The sequence below is a fragment of the Rhinolophus sinicus genome, chromosome 5 (genome assembly GCF_057876585.1).
Source record: "Rhinolophus sinicus isolate RSI-liver-muscle chromosome 5, RSI-T2T, whole genome shotgun sequence".
Classification (NCBI taxonomy): Eukaryota; Metazoa; Chordata; class Mammalia; order Chiroptera; family Rhinolophidae; genus Rhinolophus; species Rhinolophus sinicus.
Window position 1 is genome coordinate 27086210 of NC_142505.1, and position 22073 is coordinate 27108282.

The 22073-nt window shown below is 36.7% G+C and overlaps 1 protein-coding gene across 2 annotated transcripts in view; it reads right to left on the reverse strand.

The window, feature by feature from the left end:
* Window positions 1-979: 979 nt before the first annotated feature.
* KAT2B (lysine acetyltransferase 2B) overlaps window positions 980-22073 on the reverse strand; it is a 91359-nt gene continuing 70265 nt past the window's right edge. The window contains exons 11-18 of one of the 2 annotated variants that reach the window (XM_074312789.2): window positions 21639-21765; window positions 15541-15651; window positions 12926-13069; window positions 8863-8977; window positions 7335-7371; window positions 7016-7079; window positions 6833-6917; window positions 980-3260 (exon numbers count right to left, since the gene is read on the reverse strand). In XM_074312789.2, the coding sequence (XP_074168890.2) occupies window positions 3067-3260; window positions 6833-6917; window positions 7016-7079; window positions 7335-7371; window positions 8863-8977; window positions 12926-13069; window positions 15541-15651; window positions 21639-21765 (877 nt within the window). In that variant the 3' untranslated portion in view covers window positions 980-3066. The remainder of the gene's footprint in view (window positions 3261-6832; window positions 6918-7015; window positions 7080-7334; window positions 7372-8862; window positions 8978-12925; window positions 13070-15540; window positions 15652-21638; window positions 21766-22073) is intronic. The other variant, XM_074312790.2, reaches the window with a different exon arrangement.

Genomic DNA, 22073 nt, shown 5'->3' on the forward strand with positions numbered 1-22073 from the left:
AACTTCTTAAAGCTACATATGCGTGACAAGTATCTTTTTAATTTAACTTGTATATTGATGAAGCCACCCTTGGTGCCACCACTATAAGCTCCACCTCCCACTGTAACACTTTTAACAGTTGTAATTACTTGTTCAATGTCTGATCTCCCCATGAAAATGTATGTACCTTTGATCGTTTTTTACCTACAGTAGCTTTTGTGAGCCTATTACTAAAGCCCAGGCTCCTTACCACGGTGCTCCACGACCCTCTCCAACCTGATTCCCACAACACATCATCAACCTTCACCCAACCTCATATTAATCTCTTACCTCTGAATTCACATGTTACCTTGTCACATGGTTTACATTTCATTTCCAGTAATAGATTTAAGTCTTAAAATCTGGCAACTTATCTTTGTAAAATATTAAAAACTATATAGGAGAGATGCTGAGTTGTACACAGAGCTACAACTGTGCAAGTATGTGAGTGTGCTAAGCAGCAGCAGTGCTGGCACACTTAATAGCAGTCTGTGGAAAACAAGATTTGAATTAGAGCTTGCTCACAAACTTATTATGAACCAAGTGTGTACTCTATTCAACTCTAAAACAGCTGACATCAATCGAACCCAAGGACTTTCTTACAGGACATTCATGTGTTTCACAGATACAAAGTAGAAAAACTGGAGGGGGGGAAAAAGCACTTTTAATTTCTAAACCAAGTAACACTTCTTCAGGTGTATTTTTTTTCTTTGTTTACTGAATGACAGTGGGCAAGACGCAATGGACAACTCAACAGACACAGATACAGTGTCTCTCCTCTTGAAAACCACTCATTGATGCACTGTGGATTTTTATGAAACTTCCTACAAATGCAACAATTCTAAACATCTTCAACAAATTGCTTAAGAACTAAGAGTTAAAGATGTAATCGATGGTCATCAAACAGATCATACATTTTCCCTGTTAAAATCAAATTGCTAGAAGAAAACACACCACCAGGTTGAGAGCTTTTCAAAATATAATTTAAAACTATTTTGTACCAGTACAATATATTAATTTTACAAATGTAAAATTTTATCAGCTGTTAAAGCATTTGCAAAAACCACACATCCTACTTCAGCTTTATTGCACAATATCTATAAGAAAATATTAATTTTTAAATTAGAAAACATAAAAATGCTTTCAATATAGAAGAGACAATCTGATTTTAAAGACAATACTCTATAAGAATGTCTACCCAGGAAATAAACTTTCACAGGATATCAAGCTGGACAGATGCTTCGGCAGATCCAGTACAAAGCACTGTTTAAAACCAGTCTGAGATACCATGTTTCCCCAAAAATAAGACCTAGCAGGACAATCAGCTGTAAAGCGTCTTTTGGAGCAAAAATAAATATAAGACCGGGTCTTACGTTATATAAGACCCGGTCTTATATTACAGTAAAATAAGACCAGGTCTTATATTAATTTTTGCTCCAAAAGATACATGAGAGCTGATTATCCAGCTAGGTCTTATTTTTGGGGAAACACGGTACTTAATCCAAACTGTATCATCATTCTTCATTAGAAATCTAGATGCCACTCAAGGTGGTTTCTTATACTTAAAAAAGTTGAGGCATTTTTCAGTGTGAGCATTCTGAATATCTCTTACATATTAAAAACAATACTTCCAACTTAATAGCCATTTGCAGGTTCTTTTTCCTTCATGCAGATTATCTCTGGCAACTGTTTTTAATGACTATTAAATGATCATCTTAATTCACTTATGCTGATAGAAAACATCAAGTTAAATACACTTTTAAAAGCTAGTCCTTTACAAAAATCAGTTTATAAATTTGTATCATAAAAATTAGTGTCAAGACCATCAAGGTGGCCTTCATTTGTTTTATATTAGTTGGTTCTCCCAGAGTTGGGATGGCAGATGTCCCACTTTTCTATGTAGTGTTAATCAAGAAATAAATCCAAGCACTAAACTGGAATCCTACAACAGGTTAATAAGGTTGTAGGATGGATTTTAGTGGGATATTACCCTGGGTCTATAAACCAATGTCGATGTGAAAATACTGACAGCAGATCTTGCTGGTAATTTAATTCACCTTAGATAATGAATATACATAATCTAGAGAGGCAAAAGGAAAAATATCCACATATACATTATGACTGAGGTGGTGTGTATCATAGAAAAGGAGAAAAAAAATCCTTATTTATTAGAACAAGGGTTCACCATATTTGATACATATATAGAATATACCTCTTTTCCTATTAAAGTATGTTGATTCAGTTTCAAGTGTTTTCAAATTTATGCCTTTGTGGCCCAGGAAATTGCCTTCTGGAACTTATGGCCTGCATAAGCAAAGTCAAATAAAACATTCCACATTTGTGTAGAGAAAATAATTATTAAAATAGTGGTTGTGTACTCACAAGTTTGTTGTAGGTAGACAGAATTATCAAAACCCAGAGGCTTATAAAAAAGTTTGCATTATTTAGAATTTCTTCCTTAGGAATTGAAGCAGTTGCTTTTCTGGAACTGCATTTTTTTCAGAACTGCTCAAAGCACCTCATCTAGATGAGTGTTTTTAAAATATACATATAAAAAGTCTACAATGAGACTTCAAACATCACATATTTCACCTTTTACGGGCTTTTTATCATGTATTCCTTCCTTAAAGTCCTTCAGAAAAAAATAAAAATAAACTCTCACATTCCATTAGGAAAAAATGGAAACATTCACGGTCTGAAATTTTCTGGATTCCCCCAAATCTTGGTACTATGTGCGATTTCCTCATGTACAGGTTTTGAGGAAACCTCTGGTCATCTATTATTGACTATTCAGTTAATAGACATGCCATAGAAAATTTACATGAATAGTAGTAAATAGATTAAAATCTATTTCATAAAATAAAAAATGTTCTATGACTTCAATTTAAATACATATCTGAAAAGCTAAGAGGAGGTTTTCTGTTTTTCAAAAGTGCTAATTATTACATTTACAAATATCTTCAATACATTATGTCCAATTTTTTGTAAAACTAAACCACCTTGCTTTAGGCACACTGATGAGTTTCTAAGAAGCAGAGGGGGGAAAAATCACTTGTCAATTAATCCAGCTTCCTTAATTTTACTGAAGAAGAATTTCTCCAGGATATTGGCACATTTGTAGTATTCACTCTCAGGGGGGTTGTACTCTTTGCAATTGGTAAAGACTCGCTGTAAGTCAGCCATGAACAATTTCTTAGACACGTAGTACCTATTCTTGAGGCGTTCGCTCATGGTTTTCAGATCTGCACAGGAAAAAAGAAATATTAGCAATCTTTGACTCCTTTTACACATTAGCTGACAAAAGTGAGATTGGAAAAGAAATCTGTGTCATCGATTTGATTACATTTTTACCATCCCAATGCCTTTGTTTAAGAAAAATTCATATGATCAGGGAAAACAGTTCTTAAATCTTATGTTCTTTCTTTTGTGTTTCTTGTATAAAGTCACAGCATTTTAACATTGAGGGGACCATTATTAGTCATCTGGCCGAATCCCCTATTCAGCACAAGAAGCTAAGTAGATTAGCAGTGATACCTAAGTGTGATAAACTAAGTACTGTTAGCTATTCATTCGGAATTGTGAATGAAGAGGCTCATTCTACATGAGAACACGTGGAACCTTTGTACTGAATCATTTCATTACTTAAATCAAAACAATTAAACTGTGTTAGTTTCACTAAAGTCACAGGTATTGTTGTAGAGACAGAACTAGAGAAACTGATCAGGAATACATCTGCAAATACAACAGTGACCTTGCAGATAAAATGGTTCATATGATTTTAGTTTCATCATCCATCAATAACCTAAGAATGACAAACTTTACTTAATAACCTACTTTCTAAAGCAAATAAGCCTTGTGAGACTATTGTAAAAAGAATAGGTTCCCAATACATCTACTTGCATTCAACGGTATTATTTTTACAAATGAAAACAATGTTTCATATAAACGTGTAAGAATACAATGGGGCTTCTTTAATTTTCAGTCTCAGGATTAATTTAAAGAATTCCATGCGGATTAAAAGATGCTCACATCTTCTACTTATTAACATTAACTTATTAACATTGTCTATTTATAGGTCCCTAGTTGTCTCTTAAGTCTGATTCTATCATTAAAAATTATATTAACTATGCATGAAAAAATAAGTCAAAATTACTAAAGAAATAGTTTTGAATATCAATAGCCCAAATTCCCACTATATTATCAAATTTTCCAGAGGGAAGGAAATTTATAACCAAATACATTGGGATTATCATTTAATAAGATAAATAAATTTATGTGCAACATCTCAAAATGGGAAGAACTTCATTTGCATCAAAAGCCTAACCTCCCACAAGTCACCAAACAAAAAATGGAAAATATCTGCTTCTGCCTATTTCCTTTGACTAAAGCCAACTCAATTAAGAGGTATGTCATCACATCTGTGAGTTCAACCGTCAACTTTCTTCTCGAACTGAAATAGTTTGGAGGGACAGAAAAATTGTAAAGTGTTAAGATACACAAAGGCTCACAAAAGACCCCAGTAAGTGTCTCACCTAAGTGTGACTGAACAGATGAAGATGTCCTCTCATTTAATGAAGAAAGAGAAATGAAATTCTGCTTCTCGAGGTAAAATCAGATGTCTACCTTCCTTCTACCTAAATGCCTACCACTTAATATATGCTGCCACATAAAATATTTAAAACATTTTGGAACAAAGAGACGTGTTACCCAAAAAAGAAAAGTAAGGGGGGAGGGGGGTGATGGAATGAAACTTGACACAAAGAAGTTTATCCGAAAGCTTTTCAAACTCTGTTTTAGAAGGGAAAGGGTAAGAAGTAATCGGAAGAACCTAAAATATATCAGAAACGAAACAAGAATCATAAAAGTGTTTGGACCTTTCTGATTAATTACAACCAATTTTGCGTATTTCCTTTCTAGTCTAAAGTGATAGACAATATCTTTCTTCCTCTAGCCTTCTTATATTCTTTCAATCGACCAAATGGCATGGGTTAAAAAAGATGATTAAACATCAGTGATACCAAATATGGAGATACCATTGAGTTGTTTTATTTTCCTTCCCCCACACACCCACTTGGGAATTCTGGATAAATTGGAAAACCCTGCCTAGCAATCCATGCGTGGTAAGAAGACACGTTTAGGCCAGACTGCTCAGACAGTGTTCCTCAATAAAACAGGTTACATCTCATTCATTTAGAAGAGTTTTTTTAGGGCACAGGGGAAAGAGAAGAAATGTTTTTGGAAAAAGCCAAGAAGGTCATGAGGAAAGTCAAATTACAGATTTGTCAATCTTGTCCTCAGACACATGACCATCGTAAGGGCAAGACTACACGTTTCACCCAGCATCTAAAGGCATCCCAACAAATCTTTTTAGCTCCACTAAAGAGCACCGTTTCCTGTTTTAATCAACTTCGTCAGGTACACACCTCAGATTTTGTGTGTGTGGCACTCAGCTATACACACAAGTGGTATCCAAGTGGAGAGGCTCACACCCTTCTCAGATGGCACCAAGCAAATGACTTCCAGAAAGCAGGCTGTGAGTAGGCTATGACTGACAGGGGCCGCTACACCTACCAACGCAGGTCTTCAGAGTGCAGGAGACGGGGGCGGGAAGAGAATCATTCTCCCCAAACGCATACAACTTTCCCAGGAGGGTTTCACAAGTAGGTGATATGGTCCAGGAGATGAGAATGCAAAGGTCAGTTAAGTTTGGAAATGGACATAAAGGGTTTCGACATACGTTTTATATCACGGGAAATACTGATTCCCAAATCACCCTTCCATTCTAGACTCTGTCAACCCTCACTTTGGTTTTCGTGTAATAGCAAGGCAGAGACAAAAGGGGAAGAAAAGCATATGGATGTGTGTCCATGTTAAGGAGTACCTACCACCGGTTATGATGACTGTATAAAACATTCATGTGAAAATGAATGCCAAAGAAAACATCTAAAAATAACTGTTATCAGGGAGCCAATGGCTCCCTTTCATTCTTCCTTCTACATTTTAATCCTTTCTTAGTACCAGGAATAGATGACAGGTAGAAAAGGGACAGAAGACCCAGGCTCTCTCCAAAACAAAACAAAAAACGGCCACACAACCAATTGAAAAGAAAACACCTCAGCTAGCTGTCTGTCATCAGCACCATGCCAAATTTGTTTAATTTGGGGATTTTCAATTGATTCAATTAATCATTCATTTTAATATAGTGCAGGCACAGCTGCAAGTTCCCCAAGTCTACATTTCTAAAGGCACTTTTTCGTTGTTTGGTTTTGGATTTGGGACAAAGCTCAAAATAGGAATAAGGAGTGACAGTAATAGTATCAAGAGCATGAAAAATCCAGGACTGCATTAACTACAATTTCCCCTGAAAGTAGAGCAGGCAAGCAGCCTTATCTAACTTCTTCTATATTGCCTTCAAAAATTCTCAGACAGACTCAAAATATATCAAAAGGACAACATGATGTTTTTCCATTTGCAACCCAACAGGAAGAACATAAGCAAAATCATGTCCAAAGAACCAGTGTTCTTATCTCGTGCTGTCTGCAGTCCCCCGCTGGGCTTTCTGCATCTCGTGTTGTTGGTGTAGAGGCTCCCAAAGACAGCTGCAGAATGCCACTCATGAACACAGCCACCCACTTTCCCTTTGTCACCCTGCTCTGACAGCACTGCCCTCCACGGGTACATGGAATCCCACTGCCCATCATACACACCCTACCCTACTACGGCAGAGTAGGGATCAACCTCAGCAACCATTTGTCCCCCACACCGCCATCCACAGAGTTTTAAATCTATACTTAGAAAAGGTTAATGGCATTACCCATGGGGAACCTTATAACTTCATAATATCCCGGAGCTTCTGTTCTCTTCACGGGTTCCATGAAGGGCCAAGCGCTTTGATGGCTCTTGGGTAAAGAAAAAAGTAAGGTCTCTAATATGGAAATTCCATGTGGGAAATCATTTCAAAATATTTGCATGAGGTGAATGAAAAGAAAACACCCACCTTCACCTGCTGGAGGATGCTCTTGAGCGTGCTGTAAAGCTGGTCAGGGTCTTTGGGTTCTTTACTTGAAAGGAAAAGAGTGAACACAAGGAACAAGGATTAGTGTTTTACCCTCTTGCTAGTTGATTCCTATTCAGCTCATTTTTATAAAAACCTAAAACAGGAATTATTCCAGAAGTTATTAATGAAAATTGAAACCCAACAAGTGTTGTATTGGTGATTACAATCAGTTTGCCCACTTTCTCTAAGTTGCTGGCGGGGGGGCGGGGGGCGGGGGGGGAATCACTCCCATTAATATCCTCTTGCCCATCCTACTTACCTTTTCTCTTTTCCACTCGGTTTCCAGCCTGTCTCTCCTATACGTCAACGAAATTAAACACTGAATGAGAACTGCTTTTGGTCAAGAGAATAACAGTTAATACTTATCAAAAATGCAATCAATTACAGCCATGCCTCAATAAGTCTATTTCTGAGAAAAGACTGAAATTAACTGTAGTTACCTCCTTATACAGCTAACAAAAGGACACATTTCCAACACTGACAACACTGCTCTACATGTTAGTGTTTTTTTAAAGGAACTTCAACCTTTCAAAGGAAAGCATAAAAAATAAATACGTCCAGTATTGTGGGCACATGTATTTCTTAAACTCAAAGTCACATTTCTTTGCCAATTACCATGTGAAAGAGTTAAGATGTTATTTTTGGTTAGAACAAACTCTGTCCTGGTCTCTATTTTATTTGGCGAAGACCCTGCTTGTAATGTAAGATGGTTTAATGTAACAGAAAGAAAACAAAGCCTGGAGTCCAATAGACCTGGATTATATTCCTTGCTCTCTGTAAAAGCTAACTTATCCTATAATAACTTAAATAAATATGTTATTTAACCTTTTGCATCTCAGTTTATCAATCTATAAAACAGAACTCTAAACATTAGGTGATGTTATCCACAAACTGGCATGCAGTGATATGGTAGCTATTAAACCATTAATAGGGATAATACGGGAAAGTAAAATTTCTGGGTCTGGCAGTGAAATCAAGATCTGCTATAGAGTAAATTTTTTAATGAAGAAACAAAGTCTTGTGTGTTTTTTTCTGGAAACTTTCAGTTTGTTTGATTTTGTTTTGCTTTTTAAATCTTCAATGTACCAGAAGATCCTGGACTTAAACCAAATGAAAGTGCCAATATTTGATCGCTTTTGATCTACACAAACAGCTACTTTGTATGTTTTAACCCAATGCAATTTACCACTAACATACAGATAAGAACCCTTGGGAAAACTACTGTAAACTAGGAAACTTGAAACAAATTATATGATTTCCAGTCACTGTCGTAGAAGTCTGGGAAAACTAGTTCAGTCAAGCACAGACGTATGTCGGTTACAACCAAGATGGCAATGAGACATGGAGTGAACAAGCAAGATGTTTGGAGGAGATCAGAATCGGGCTGCTTCTAATTCTGACAGTTACTGGCCATGTGACAGTAAGGTTAAAGGACTTAGCCAATCTGAGACTCAATTTCCCCATTTGTAAAAGTAGAATTCCCCTACTTTCAAGATCACATGAGGGTGGTACCTAGCACTGAGCTACCAATAGCAGGATCTCAATAAATGATGGATACTAAGAGCTACAAAAAGGGATCATCTAAGCTCTCTCTGGTTTGTTGCATTGGGAAGTAGAGAAAAGATATAAAAGGAAAGCATTTGCTGCCTTCTTAAAAGACTAGACATACCACAAATGGAGCCAGGGAGGGCAATAACTTTTCAAAGCACTGCACTCTAGTAATTGTTTCAAACACATCTGGTGGCATTACTAAAAGATTTTGTTTTTAAAAGAAGATCTATACATACTAATTCCAGGAATGCTTTCTATCGGAATCTGTCGAACTCCATCTTTAAAACACGAAAGGCCAGGGTAGACTTTTCGAATCTGGGCTTGTTTTCTTTCGATCAGCTTTTTAATGATCTGTAAAGCAGACCAAAAAAAATGTGTTCAGAGACAGAAGTTGATGGCTACAGCTTAAGTCCGCCAACCTAAGGAGTCATTTTCCTAAGAAAATAAAGCGTTTAGGAAACCAAAAGGGAGAAAAAGGTGAATGCCATTTAACAGGTAAGACATGAAAACATGGTATTACGCAAACCAAGCCCTCAGTGTCATTCACACAGCCTTCTTTGAATACTTGTCCCCTGCCATCAGAAAATCCAATATTGAGAGAACGCCCTGCCCCGAGAGCCCGCTGTCCTCTTTAGCATGAGATCCAATTATTTTGCCCTGCTTCTTCGAGGAGTCTCTGCCAGAACTACAGTAAAGCAGCTGAGCACCTGCTACCCAGACATGCGTCAGAACCTCTCCAATTCCCATGACTAGGACCTGTTCCCTTCTGACTGAAGGGGCAAAAGAGCAGGCCTCAGAAAGTCCCCAAAGCCTGGGAGAATGGCCTTACTAGTCACATTTTTCGAGTCTGGATCCCCAACCTATGCTATTTGCATCTAAAAAGCAGCTCTAAGGAGTTGTCTGTTAAGGCATCACAACCATGATGTGAGGGAATTTTGAGAGGTGTGTTTCTTTTATAAAATAATTCCTGATATACTAAGGTAATTATTTCCAAAACAGTGAAGTTTTCCCTTTAAAGAAAGAAAACAAACAACAACAACAAAAAGAAAAATTTACCATGTCATAACTGATATAACCATTTGGGGTGGGGGGTGGGGAATAATAACAATCATTAAATCACTAAATTCACAAAATAAAACAATGAAAAAAAATTCTAGTTCCCAACTGTTTGATCTTAAAAGAACTTCATAAAATGAATGAGACTAGTAAAAGCAGATTCCTGTAAATCTTGTTCAGTGCTGTCCAACGGAAATATAAACTACTCATGTAATTTAAAATTTTCCAGTAGCCACATTTTCTTTAAAAACTAAAAGCAGGTGAAATTGACTTTAACAATATATTTTTATTTAATCCAATATATCCAAAATATTATCATTGCAGTATATAATCAATAGAAAAATTATGAAATATTTTACATTCTTTTGTTCATACTAGGTCTTCAAAATTGGAATGTATTTTATTCTTATACCACATCTCAATTTGGACTACCATAAATCAAATACTCAGTAGCCCCAGGTCACTAGCGGCTGCCACTTAGGGCAAATCTAGATGGATGCTTCCTTTTATTTATTTATAAGTACAAGCCTTTTTTAAAAAAGACTCCCAAGGGCAATCTCTTAAATGAATGCCTTCAGAAAATATAATTTGAAAAGTTATTTCGCCCTTCCCAAGGGATTCTCCAATGTGATGACCCACCAGGTAGTTTCCATACAACACCTTGAAGGTGGGTGGGTTCCTGGTGAGTGACTGCCAACGGGAATGGGAGGCTTCCTAACCTCTGTGCCTCACTTTGGAGAAAGGAAACATTTTACTTCTGTTCCAACCTTTTCACCTCCCCAGAAAATGTCTTTACTTCCTCACTGTGTCATCATCTTTCTCTCCTCAAGTCCATCTGTCAGTCCATTGCTATCAGTCTTCCCAAACAGAAAATTTGGGAAGACTCCCCTATCTTGAATGTGTCACCAAGTCTTAACATGTCTTCTTACAAAAAGTTTCACTGCTGTGCCTCACCCTGACTCTGGCTCCTCTCAACCCAGTCCCTTTGTAGTCTCATTATGTGGATTAAGATTTTAAATTATCCCTCCCACCTCGCCTGCACACATATGCACACACATGCACACACACATATACACCCAATTCTGCCAGCTCATAGCCCATTCACACTTTTCTCTAATAGTGGCTTTCACTAGACACCCACCAGTGGTCCTAGCTATTCACGTGCCCATGAATCTACTTGGACTCCAAGTCTTTGCTCATGCTGATTACCCGACCAGGCTGTCCAGTTCGAAACCCATCTCCCACAGAGCCATCCCAGATGACGCTAGGGCCCTATGGATCCCACCACTCACAAAATAGCACTGAGCTCTCTGTTCTCTGTGCCACCTGTCCAACTGCACTAGGTTTCTCTCTCCATCTCCACTATCCTCAAGCACAACGTATGCTGCTCTTTATGCTTTTAGGGGGTAGGAAAGTCCTCTATATTATTTAGAATTTGTTTGCTATCGCCAACAGTCCCCACCTTCCTCAAGGGGGTTCTCAAGGTTGGAATAAATGATACTTGTAAAAAGTATTTGAATTCTGTGGAAGAAGATACATTGTGAATCCAAATATTTTATTACGGTGACTTCAGATCCCTTTAAAAGAAGTAGGATCACATCATCCTTCATCATCCATTCAACATGTTACAGAGTGCTGGAGGTAAAGAGGGAAGGCGAGGAGAGAGGGAAAAGAGAGCCCAGGAGAGAGGAGAAAGGAAGGGGAAAGGAGGTTTGCCTTCTCAAAGACTGACTGCTTTTATTAGCTCTGTGCTTATGGCTTTCCCCTTTTTGGAGGAAGAGTCAACAGATCTGAGCTATGTGAATTTGCAGACCCCATCAGGGATATCCTGCTCTGAGCTTACATTGTGGAGATGAGCTGGTGCTGCTGGGAGGAGGAATGAGGGAAGAGCAGCTGACAGCGCTGTGATGGCTTTGGCGAGCCAGCAGCCTCTAATGCGGAACAATGAGCTGCTGAATTCAGACCTTCTCATTAAGCCCCAAAGAGAACAATGAAGAAAGCTAGCTCTTCAGAGACAGACAGAGAGAGGAGCCTGCTGTGCTTTTATTAACTCTCCAAGTACCCTATTTGGAATTCTCTCTGAGGCTGACATTTTGACCAAGAAACAACAAAGGTTGGTTTTATTTTCTAAGTCTAAAAAAAAAAAAAAAAAAATGCCTTTTGCTCACTTCCCTAAGAAGCATAAGCACAAACGTGAGCCACTTCCAAGTAAAAGGAAAATACTTATCAAGCACCTACTATGCACCAGCCACTTTGTAAAATGTGTCTGTAATACTGGTGATGGTGATATCTGACACATAACTAAGAACTGAGATTAAGGGACATTTGTAGAAACTAGAAAACAAAGGCAGGTTTAAGACAGAACTTCTAGAAGTTACCTCTGGAGAAAAGTGGGCTAGACTGAATAACAAAAGTATAAAGCAGAATTGATGTGGGATGACACAGGTGCAAACGCCCAGTATTTGACCTCCAATGAACTAAGGGAACAAGGAGGTCATCCCAGGCTTAACACGCAAAGTTCATTCATTTATTAAATGGCCTCTGTGCACTCCCCAATGATGTTCATTATATGTTATTTTTCCTGTCTTAGAGAAATGTAAAATTGCTGTGTAGTCAAATCTATGAACCTTTCCCTTTACTGCTTCCCTTTTAGTTCATATGCGTAAAAGACTTCACCCTTATATTAGATAACCAGTCACTTTAACACCCAGAAATGTAAGCCTTCAGAACTTGCCGAGTAAAAGGAGCGATTAATACACACTAAGATAAATGTCTATGTGAGATGATAATAAATAATTGAAATTCTAATGGATGGATCAAACTAGTGCTAGAGAAGGAACACGGGCTAAAGTGGTTCAAATTGTGTATTTGTTGGGAGAGGGAGGTGGCTAACAGATGAAAACACCAAGCAAGAGGGTGAACGCGTCAGTAATGACCTCTGGAGAACAGTTTAGAGAGGAAAGTAAAGAGACAAGTTTGGGAAGGACGCTTGAGGCCAGATGAGCCATCATATTTTCCAAGTTTTGTATTTTATACCAATTTAACAAGTGTCGACACTCCTAGGAACGGTGACCTAGAGAGGAGATAGATCGAGGATGCCTTCAAAGAAGAAATCTAGACAAACCACAGCACACTGAGATTACCACACCCAGTAGATTGATACACGCACAGTCCAGTGATAGGCAACTCACCCCAACTAAGACCGGCCTGTATAGAGGGAACGTAAGTCAGTCAAGAACTCACCTCCTTCTGCTTCTTAATGATGACAGAAAATTCTGTGTATGGGATCCGTGGATTTAGCTCACATCCCATTAAAGTGGCTCCTTCATAATCCTTGATATAGCCAACATATTTGGTTTTAGGTATTTTAATTTCTTTGGAGAAACCCTGCAAAGCAAATAAATTCATTCATATGGGCACTGCACATCAAATATCTACTGAGTGCTAACTATGTGCTAGGCACTGCGCTCAGCATCAAGCTATGTTTTTTTCAAGTTCCTATCATATTATTTTGGCAAGCATTAGCATGCTATTTCTACAAGTTCATAAACAGATCAAATATATGGTGATGGAAGGAGAACTGACTCTGGGTGGTGAACACACAATGGGATTTATAGATGATATAATACAGAATTGTACACCTGAAATCTATGTAATTTTACTAATTGTCACTTAAATAAATTTAAAAAATAAATTAAAAAAAAAAGTTCATAAACAGCAAAAATCAAACTGTGCAAATAGGAAGCAAGACAACATAAAAAAGTAATCCTAGTAAAATACAACATTAAATGTTTTTAAAACAGAAATGACTGTTAAATAAAAATTAGGTTTAATTTTGCATTAAATTGCACATTTGCTCCCAAAGTGGGAAAGGATTCTCAACAAATCAATAATTAATTATCTAAATTCTGAAAGAAAAGTTTGTGAAAAAATACAGCAATTAGAATCCTGATGTTGAGAAAATGAAACCCCAAACTTTACAGGCAGAAAACTTCCAGACCATTAGAATGTGTGGTTGTTTCAGTGACATTAATGCTTTGCAATACATTCATTTACATAATTTAAGCTGTAAAAACATAGTGCTACTGGGTATATATTCATATATTTATAATATAAACATAATTTTCCTTACAGTGCCCATTTCAGTTTTTTCCAGAAAATGACTGGGGCTTCAGAACTATCACGAGCAGCTTCCTGCCTCCTCTTCCAGCAAAAACTTACTTTCCAAGCAATTATTGCCATCATCCACAAAGAGCACCCACTACAGACAAGTCATTTAAGAACCGTGACTGAGATTTCATGCTTTGCAATGTAGTTACAGCCTAGGAAAGCTGATTCTCAAGCTTTCAGTGAAATAATCCCACTGTCTGATGAGTTTGATTATAAAAGCCACAAACATCCCAAGAATGAGAAAAAAACAAATAGGAGATTAATTATGTGACATTGGAAAGTTTTCTAGTCATATAAGGACGTATATTTGAAAAAAAAAAAAAGTTAATAGAATTTATGTAATAAAATCTTTAAAATTCTACGTATTAAAGAAAAAGCCATAAGCAATGTTGAAACAAGAGATAAGCAGAAGGAAAAAAATCATAAAATAAAAGGTTAATATCTTTATATACAAAGAGTTTTGATAAACCAATGTAAAAATAAGTATTTTAATAGAAAAAGAGGCAAAATACAATGAATTGGCAATTCAAAAAAAAAGAAAAAGAAACACAAAGGGTCAATGAACAAAGAAAAACAAGTGAAACCTGACAATGACCAAATAAATGCAAACATACACAATTTGTTACCTAGGAAAGGGGTAAAAAAAAAATTTTTTTTCAACTACCAACTACTTTCCTGAGACCCCCACATACTGCTGACAAGAAAAGAAACTGTTACAGTATTTGGCAATGTATAACAAAACCTTAAATCTGTCTGAAAGCAACTCTACTTCTAGACATTTATTCTAACCAAATTACGATAGATGAGGGTAACACAAACGCACATGCACACACACAAACTCACATATGTATACTTACATACAAGAAATACCTAAATGTCCCCAAAATGTGGTATTGGTTTAATAGTTTTCTATTTATACAACAAAATTCCAGAGAATCATGAAAAATCATATGAAAAAAGAAATCAGAATATATTAAGTAAAAAGGCAAGTGATTAAATTACAGTATGAGCCAATTTTTATATTTATATACACACACTCACAAACACACGCACAGAGAAAAAAACAGTAGACGGGCATATGTCAAAACATCAATAGTAAATTTCTCTGGGTTGATAGAATTACAAGCCATTTTTCCTTTTTTAATTTGTGCTTCACTACATTTTCCAAAATTTAAAAAATATGCAACCAAAGAATAATCCTTAAAAAGATGAGCTGAAAACTTCTGGTCAGAAAGGACTGAGATGGCAGCCAAGCTCCCAGTCTGCTGTGTGCTGTCGACCCAGGATTGTCTGGAGCTCTTCCTAAATGTCCGAATTTCCTCTCTGCTGGCCTTCTACAGACTGAACGTGTTTCTCTCATACATGGAGAACTCTACTCACCCAGCACTGGGAATTTCTCCTTAGCCTGGGATATCATAATTTAGAATGTCAGGATGCAATATTCTACTTCATTTATAGATGACATTCATTCATTCACTCAACAAATATTTATTTAGTACTTACTATGTGCTGGTCATGCCCTCAAATCCAGTCTGAAGTTTACTATGGCTTAAAGCTTACAAAATAAATGTATGTCCTTCTTATAAGTAGAAAATATCGGGGTGGGGGGGTACCTATTTGGATGAAGGCTACCTGAGTGTATATTTTAAAAAGGAAAGGCAGAACAGGGCTGCACAGGGAAAACCTACCTGTTTCTTGAAATATCCAATTGCATATTCATCAGCATATGTGAGGAAGTTCAGGATGTCATGTTTTATATGGTATTCTTTCAAATGATTCATCAGGTGTGTTCCATAGCCCTATGTGAAAGTTAGTATGCAGACAAACACATTATTAGGTTCTGAAGAAAAGAAAGTCCTACAAATTCACTGGGAAATGTTAGCAAATTAAAATGTTTGTACTTTAATATGTTTTACCAATAAAATACTAACCCCCTTTCTTGCATTTCTGAACTTTGAAAATGAGCTACAAAACCAAAAAATTCAAAATCCTTGAATAGAGATATAATAATTATTTAAAATACAAGTTTCTGGTTCTTTGAAAATAACACACAAAGACTACTAGCTCCTAGTTCAATCCTTAAGATTACTTGCTGAATATTAATAAAGAAGTTTTTGGAGTAAATATGGATTATGAATTTCTGCTTATCTTTAAAGTATTTGAGAACCTGAGATGAAAAGAGCAATGTAAATGAAAAGTGCTAATCTTTACTAGAATGGTGACTAATCCCAAGAGACTGCTGTACAGTGCAAATCAGCAATCCTTCAGCTATCTCATCACATACATAGGATTTTCAACTTGGTCTTATCAGACCTTTCCAAACAAGGTCTAAGAAGCCCAGAATCTCTGAGCGAGCCAGAACACATTACAAAGTAACTAAAGATAGTTGAATAAATAAATGGAATATGGAAAACAAAATGCAATCACTAGGTTTTTCAGTGATGTATAAAGCTTAGGAAAAAACCCTATAAATTTAAAGTGATTGTTTTAGAACCTCATAAAAATAGGTGAAAGTAAATCCAAGCATCCAGACACAAATTATATTCACATAAACATTTTAGAATTTGGTGACACACGTTTCTAAAGAATTCAAACATGCTTACAGGTACGATCTCATGAAACTGTAGCACCTCAAGAAGAGATAGAGCTTTGGAAGTCATTTGATCTGTCTATCCCATGTGAAGCTGGAAGTCTCCCTCTTCTGGAAATTATTCTTCTTTTAATGCTACCCAAGGACATTTTAGCTTTTCCCAAACATACTGATATATTGTGAGTTTGAATAAAACGTGAATAAAAGGATGAATGAAATACCTCTCTCTTTGAGATGAAGATAGTTAAGTGGGGAAGATAAACATATAAAACATAATTACACTATAGAGCTGTGCTATCAACACATGGCTCTTCAGCAACTAAAATGTGACTAGTCCAAATTGAGATATACTAGAGTGCAAAATGCACATCAGGAAAAAAATTCTCACTAGTAACATGTTATACTTATTACATGTTGAAATGACAATATTTTGGACATATCAGGTTAAATTTAAAATATCAAAATTAATGGCATCTGTTTCTTTTCACTTTTTTAAATATGGCTACTGGAAGTTTTAAAATTACACATGTGGCTTGCATTTGAGGCTCAAAATGTATTCTATTGCACAGCACTGGTACAGAGTGATGCATCTGTACCTATAATAGAAAAAAATGCTAGAAGATAATTAAGGGGAAGAGAGGGAATATAAAAAGTAAAAGAAAATGTTTAAGCTAGACCTTAAAAGAGTTTGCCAAATAGAAAATAAGGTAAGTAGATGGATTGGAAATCTAAATGTAAGGAAAAATAAACCTATACAAAAGAATTATAAAAAGATATAGAGGGGCCGGCCTAGTGGCTCAGGTGGTTAGAGCTCCATGCTCCTAACTCCAAAGGCTGCCGGTTCGATTCCCACATGGGCCGGTGGGCTCTCAACCACAAGGTTGCCAGTTCAACTCCTCGAGTCCCGGAAGGGATGGTGGGCTCCGCCCCCTGCAACTAAAATTGAACACAGCACCTTGAGCTGAGCTGCCTCCAGGATGGCTCAGTTGGTTGGAGCATGTCTTCTCAACCACAAGGTTGCCGTTTGACTCCTGCAAGGGATGGTGGGCTGTGCCCCCTGCAACTAGCAACGGCAACTGGACCTGGAGCTGAGCTGCGCCCTCCACAACTAAGACTGAAAGGACAACAACTTGAAGCTGAATGGCATCCTCCACAACTAAGATTGAAAGGACAACAACTTGACTTGGGAAAAAAAAAAAAAAAGTTCTGGAAGTACACACTGTTCCCCCAATAAAGTCTTGTTCCCCTTCCCCAATAAAATCTTAAAAAAAAAAAAGAAAAGAAAGATATGGAAAAGTGGGTTTATATCCTAGGAGTAGAAAAGGCCTTCTTGAAGAAAATACAAAATGCAAAAGCATAAAGGAAAGCACTGATTACTAAGTAGACTACTTCAAATGTTAAAATTGCTTAAAGCTATTACAAGCAATTTAAGATACCATAAACAAAAGGCAAATGACAAATGGGGGGTATAATTGCAAAATATATTATAAAGATTTAATATCAATAATATATAAATATCTTCTATAGGATCGATACAAGAAAAAGAGAGAGAGCCTAAAAGAATAATTGTCAAAGGAAAGGAACAAGCAATAAACATTACCAATAAATATAAAAATGATGTGAGGCCACATTAGTAATCAGAGCACTCCATCAGAAGATGCAACATTTCACTCAACAGTATGCAAATATCTTTAAGGTTGATGGTACCCAGCCAATATCAGTAAGGATGGGGCAACATGGATGGTACTCTCCAATATCACTGGTGAAAATGTAAATTGGTAAGTCCATTTAAAAGGGCAATCTGGAAATTTTTTCTTTAATTTAGAGTGGCCATATTTATTCATGCAGCAAATCTACTTCTCAATTTTTACAAAAACATTTCCAAACAGAGCAGTTTGTGATAGAAAAAAACATAAATGTCAACAGGGAAATGATTACATAAATTATGGTGCATCTACATTACAAAATACTATATACAAAAAAAATAATATAGCTCTATATTAGTACTGTTTAATAGAAATTCCTACAGTGATGAAAATGTTCCTTCCCTATGCTATCCAATATGGTAGCCATTCGTCACGTGTGACAATTGAGTACTAGAGTGACTAAGAAACTGAATTTTAAATTTTATTAAATTTTAGTTGATCTAAATATAAATGTAAATAACTACATATATGCACTAACATTGAAAAGATCCCTAAGACATAATGGAAAGTACATTTTTAAGTACACACAGTATGAATTCTATTTCTGTAAATAACAACAATAAAACACATAGTCACCTCTTACATACAGGTACATTTCCATGTATGTAAATCAGTAGAGAAGCAACTGGAAGGATGCACACCAAGCTGACAATAGTGGAACGGCAGGGGGAAGAGGCAGTGGGATTTTTGTTTTATCTGAAAATGTATGTGTGTGTGACCTATGTAATTTAAAATTATTTTTATAAAAAATAAAAAAATAAAAACTGAAGAAAAGAGAAAGGTTGGCTATAGAAGCCGTAATTTCTAGAAATTAGTAAAAATTGGGTCTTCTATTGAAACTCACTTTAACGTAGATGTGGATGATAGAAGACAGCTAGGCTTTTACATACACCATCTTGTTAAGAATTAATAGAAATATGTTTTCTCCAGTTTATCCACAATCCAATGATTTACTCAAGAACAATAATAATGGTTCATTTATAAATAGCTTCTCAAAATCTACATATTTTTTATCGGTGGCCATTAATTTGTCACCTCTCCAATGAAATTTTCCATATTCCAAGTTGCTTGAGAGTAAGGGCTGCGTCTTTTAACTTGAATCCTCTCTGTTAAGTATTGTGATTGGCAACAGTGGTAGCTTAAATGTTTCTTTGGTTAAAGAGGCATTAACAACATTAAGCTATTATAAGCAAATGTTTAGATTTTCACCCCAGAACTATTTCCCTTGTTTATATGCCTTTATTTTTAACAGCCACCAAAAGGATTCTTTTCCAAATCCATCTGGTAACTTCAATGTTTAAATGTTTATTATGGTAAACAAGTATTAGGTATATAACTTTAAAGTTGCAATATAGTATCAAATCCAAATAATTCTTAGTTGACAAGATATTCTAAAACCAGTTGAAGAAATTCAAGTAAATTCTCAAATGTTATCTTGTGTGTACTTTGAGCAAGACAAATTCACATACAAATCTTACTTAAAGCATTCACAGCAATTTTGTTGTGTGATACTCCAAAATGAGTAGATACAGATTTTAAAGTATTATTTAGCCAAGAGTTTTAATATGTTAAATAAAAATTTTAAACCTCCACTTATGAACTTGCTGTTTTCATAAATAGGTACTAGCAGTACTGGCTTCCACCAAACTCATCCACTCTATTCAGTTTTGAAAGAATACTCTTCATTTTCTAAAACTACCGTTTTCAGTCACTTACAAAAAATGATTTTTTTCCTAGTTCTTCCTACTGAGTTTGTGATGTTTGGCCACCTTCCTTCAAGTCTTTAGAAAATTACATGGTTTGGGGGGAAAGAAGAAAAAAAATGTGCCCTTCTGGAAAGTAATAAACAAAGCACCCAATTCATATTAAATCCCTTTAGTTTCCTCTGGTATCCCTGCAAGTGTCCAAGTCAACCTTAATCAACCTTTCCAGACAAGGTGCTTGGTGACTTTCTTTGAAAACAAATTATGCAATCTTTTTCTGAAATTATAAACCAAGGACACATTTTCCAGCTTTTCTCCCGATGAAAAGCCAAACAAAATTTTCTTTTTAAATAAGTTCCTCAAGTCTGGACATTTGGAATTGTTTCTCACTTTGGCTAGTGGGAAATTAAAAAGTGATAAATACAACAACAGCACCATCTAAAGACACCCTGTCAGAATTCCTTAAAAAGGAGCCAGAGGTCAGTTTCAAGCAAATCTGGGCCCCCACTTTGCCCCCCGCCAGAATGACGGATGTAAGACTGATGAATTTTGTTTGCCCTTTGATGCTTAGGATTATGAATCAAAGCCAAAAGGCCACATTTGTGCTTCATGAGAATAAACAATTTCACTGGCTATAACTGGCACCGTGACCAAAGTTGGAAATGAAAGCAAAAGTACGCACACCACTAGCTGGGGCCCTCCAACAGAGAATGAATGATTCCTTCCAGTGACTTATTTTCCATCTTTGTAAATGGCATTGCTTCTTTGTAGCTGCAGGAGGCAACAACGTCCCTACACCTGCACTGTGCAACACAGGAGCCACTGGCCACATGTGCCCAGTGAGCCCCTGAAATATGGGTGGTCCAAATTGAGACAGGTACCCACGATTTTTCTCAGCAGCCATGGAATCCTGAGCTGCTTATCTTTCCACCACTAACTGTATTTTTGCACGATCCTCTTTAGGGCTCCCCAAATACCAAATAAATAATACTCTAAAGATATACTTCTTGCTTCCATTTTCCTAAGGGCAGTAGAGTAGAACACAACACAATCTAGATCAGAGTTCTTTCTGCAAGTGAGAGTCTAGTTTATTCCAGTCAGGCTGCGATACCAACTGTGATATCAATGAAACAGCCACAGTTCCTGGGGAGGAAGGGACCAATGCCAAGAATAACTGGGAAGGTAAACTGGCCACACAAACCGACCTCTAAAACACACTACATTCCAAACCTTGCATGGATACTTTGGAAAATGAGTCATAAATTTCAAATTTTTCATAACTTCCATTACAGAGTTTCTTTCGTCCCTGCCCCACTTTAGGGACAAGGTCATAAAAAATCTTTCTGAAGTGAAAGCCAGCTGAATCATTTCTAATTCACATCACTCCCCATCCTTTCTGGTGCTTCAGTGTCAGGAGATGTGTGTGTGTGTATCTGTGTGCATGTGTAAACTAACAATGAACACTGCAATTTAGTTTCAAACACCCCTTCTTCACTTGCCATAGACTATACTCGAATTGCATTTGGGGCTGTGCAATGTCCCTGTACCTTGCCCCACGAATCAGCAAAGCCTTGGTAAACCTGACCTATTGGTGTGGGGAACCATTTACTCTCTTCGCACACATATGCGTACACTGAGAGTGAAAGGATTCTTCTCAGAAAGTTCTAAACGCCACTTTGAACCTTCTTGGAACCTTTGACATGACACAGAGACACCTTCTCAAGTTCTGCAGCTTTAGTGAGAAGCACCACATTCTGCTTTCTTCTAAGACCTTGAGTTACCCTTACCTTGACTTGCTCATTGGAGGTTACAGCACAGAAAACAATCTCGGTGAATCCTTGGGATGGGAACATACGGAAACAGATACCACCAATAACACGGCCATCTTTAATTAAAGCAAGGGTTTTGTGTTTCCTGAAAGAATAAGATTATATCAAAGTTTTATCTACCTTGGTTATACACTTTTTGGGGTGTTCATTACTAACCAACCAGGAAGGAAGGTGATGTTTTTCTTGAATTTCTATGGAAACCTCCTTTACTTAGCCACAATCTCACTAGACCATCCTTTAATTTAATGTGAACTATTTAGAGCAAGCTTGCCTGCACAACTTTTTATCAGAGTTTCCACCAGAACAAGATGCTAGCCACCTAAGGAGTGTCTGAGGTTTACAAATCAAGAACAGAGTGCACGGTCCAGAGTACTGGAACAGGGGTTCACCCAA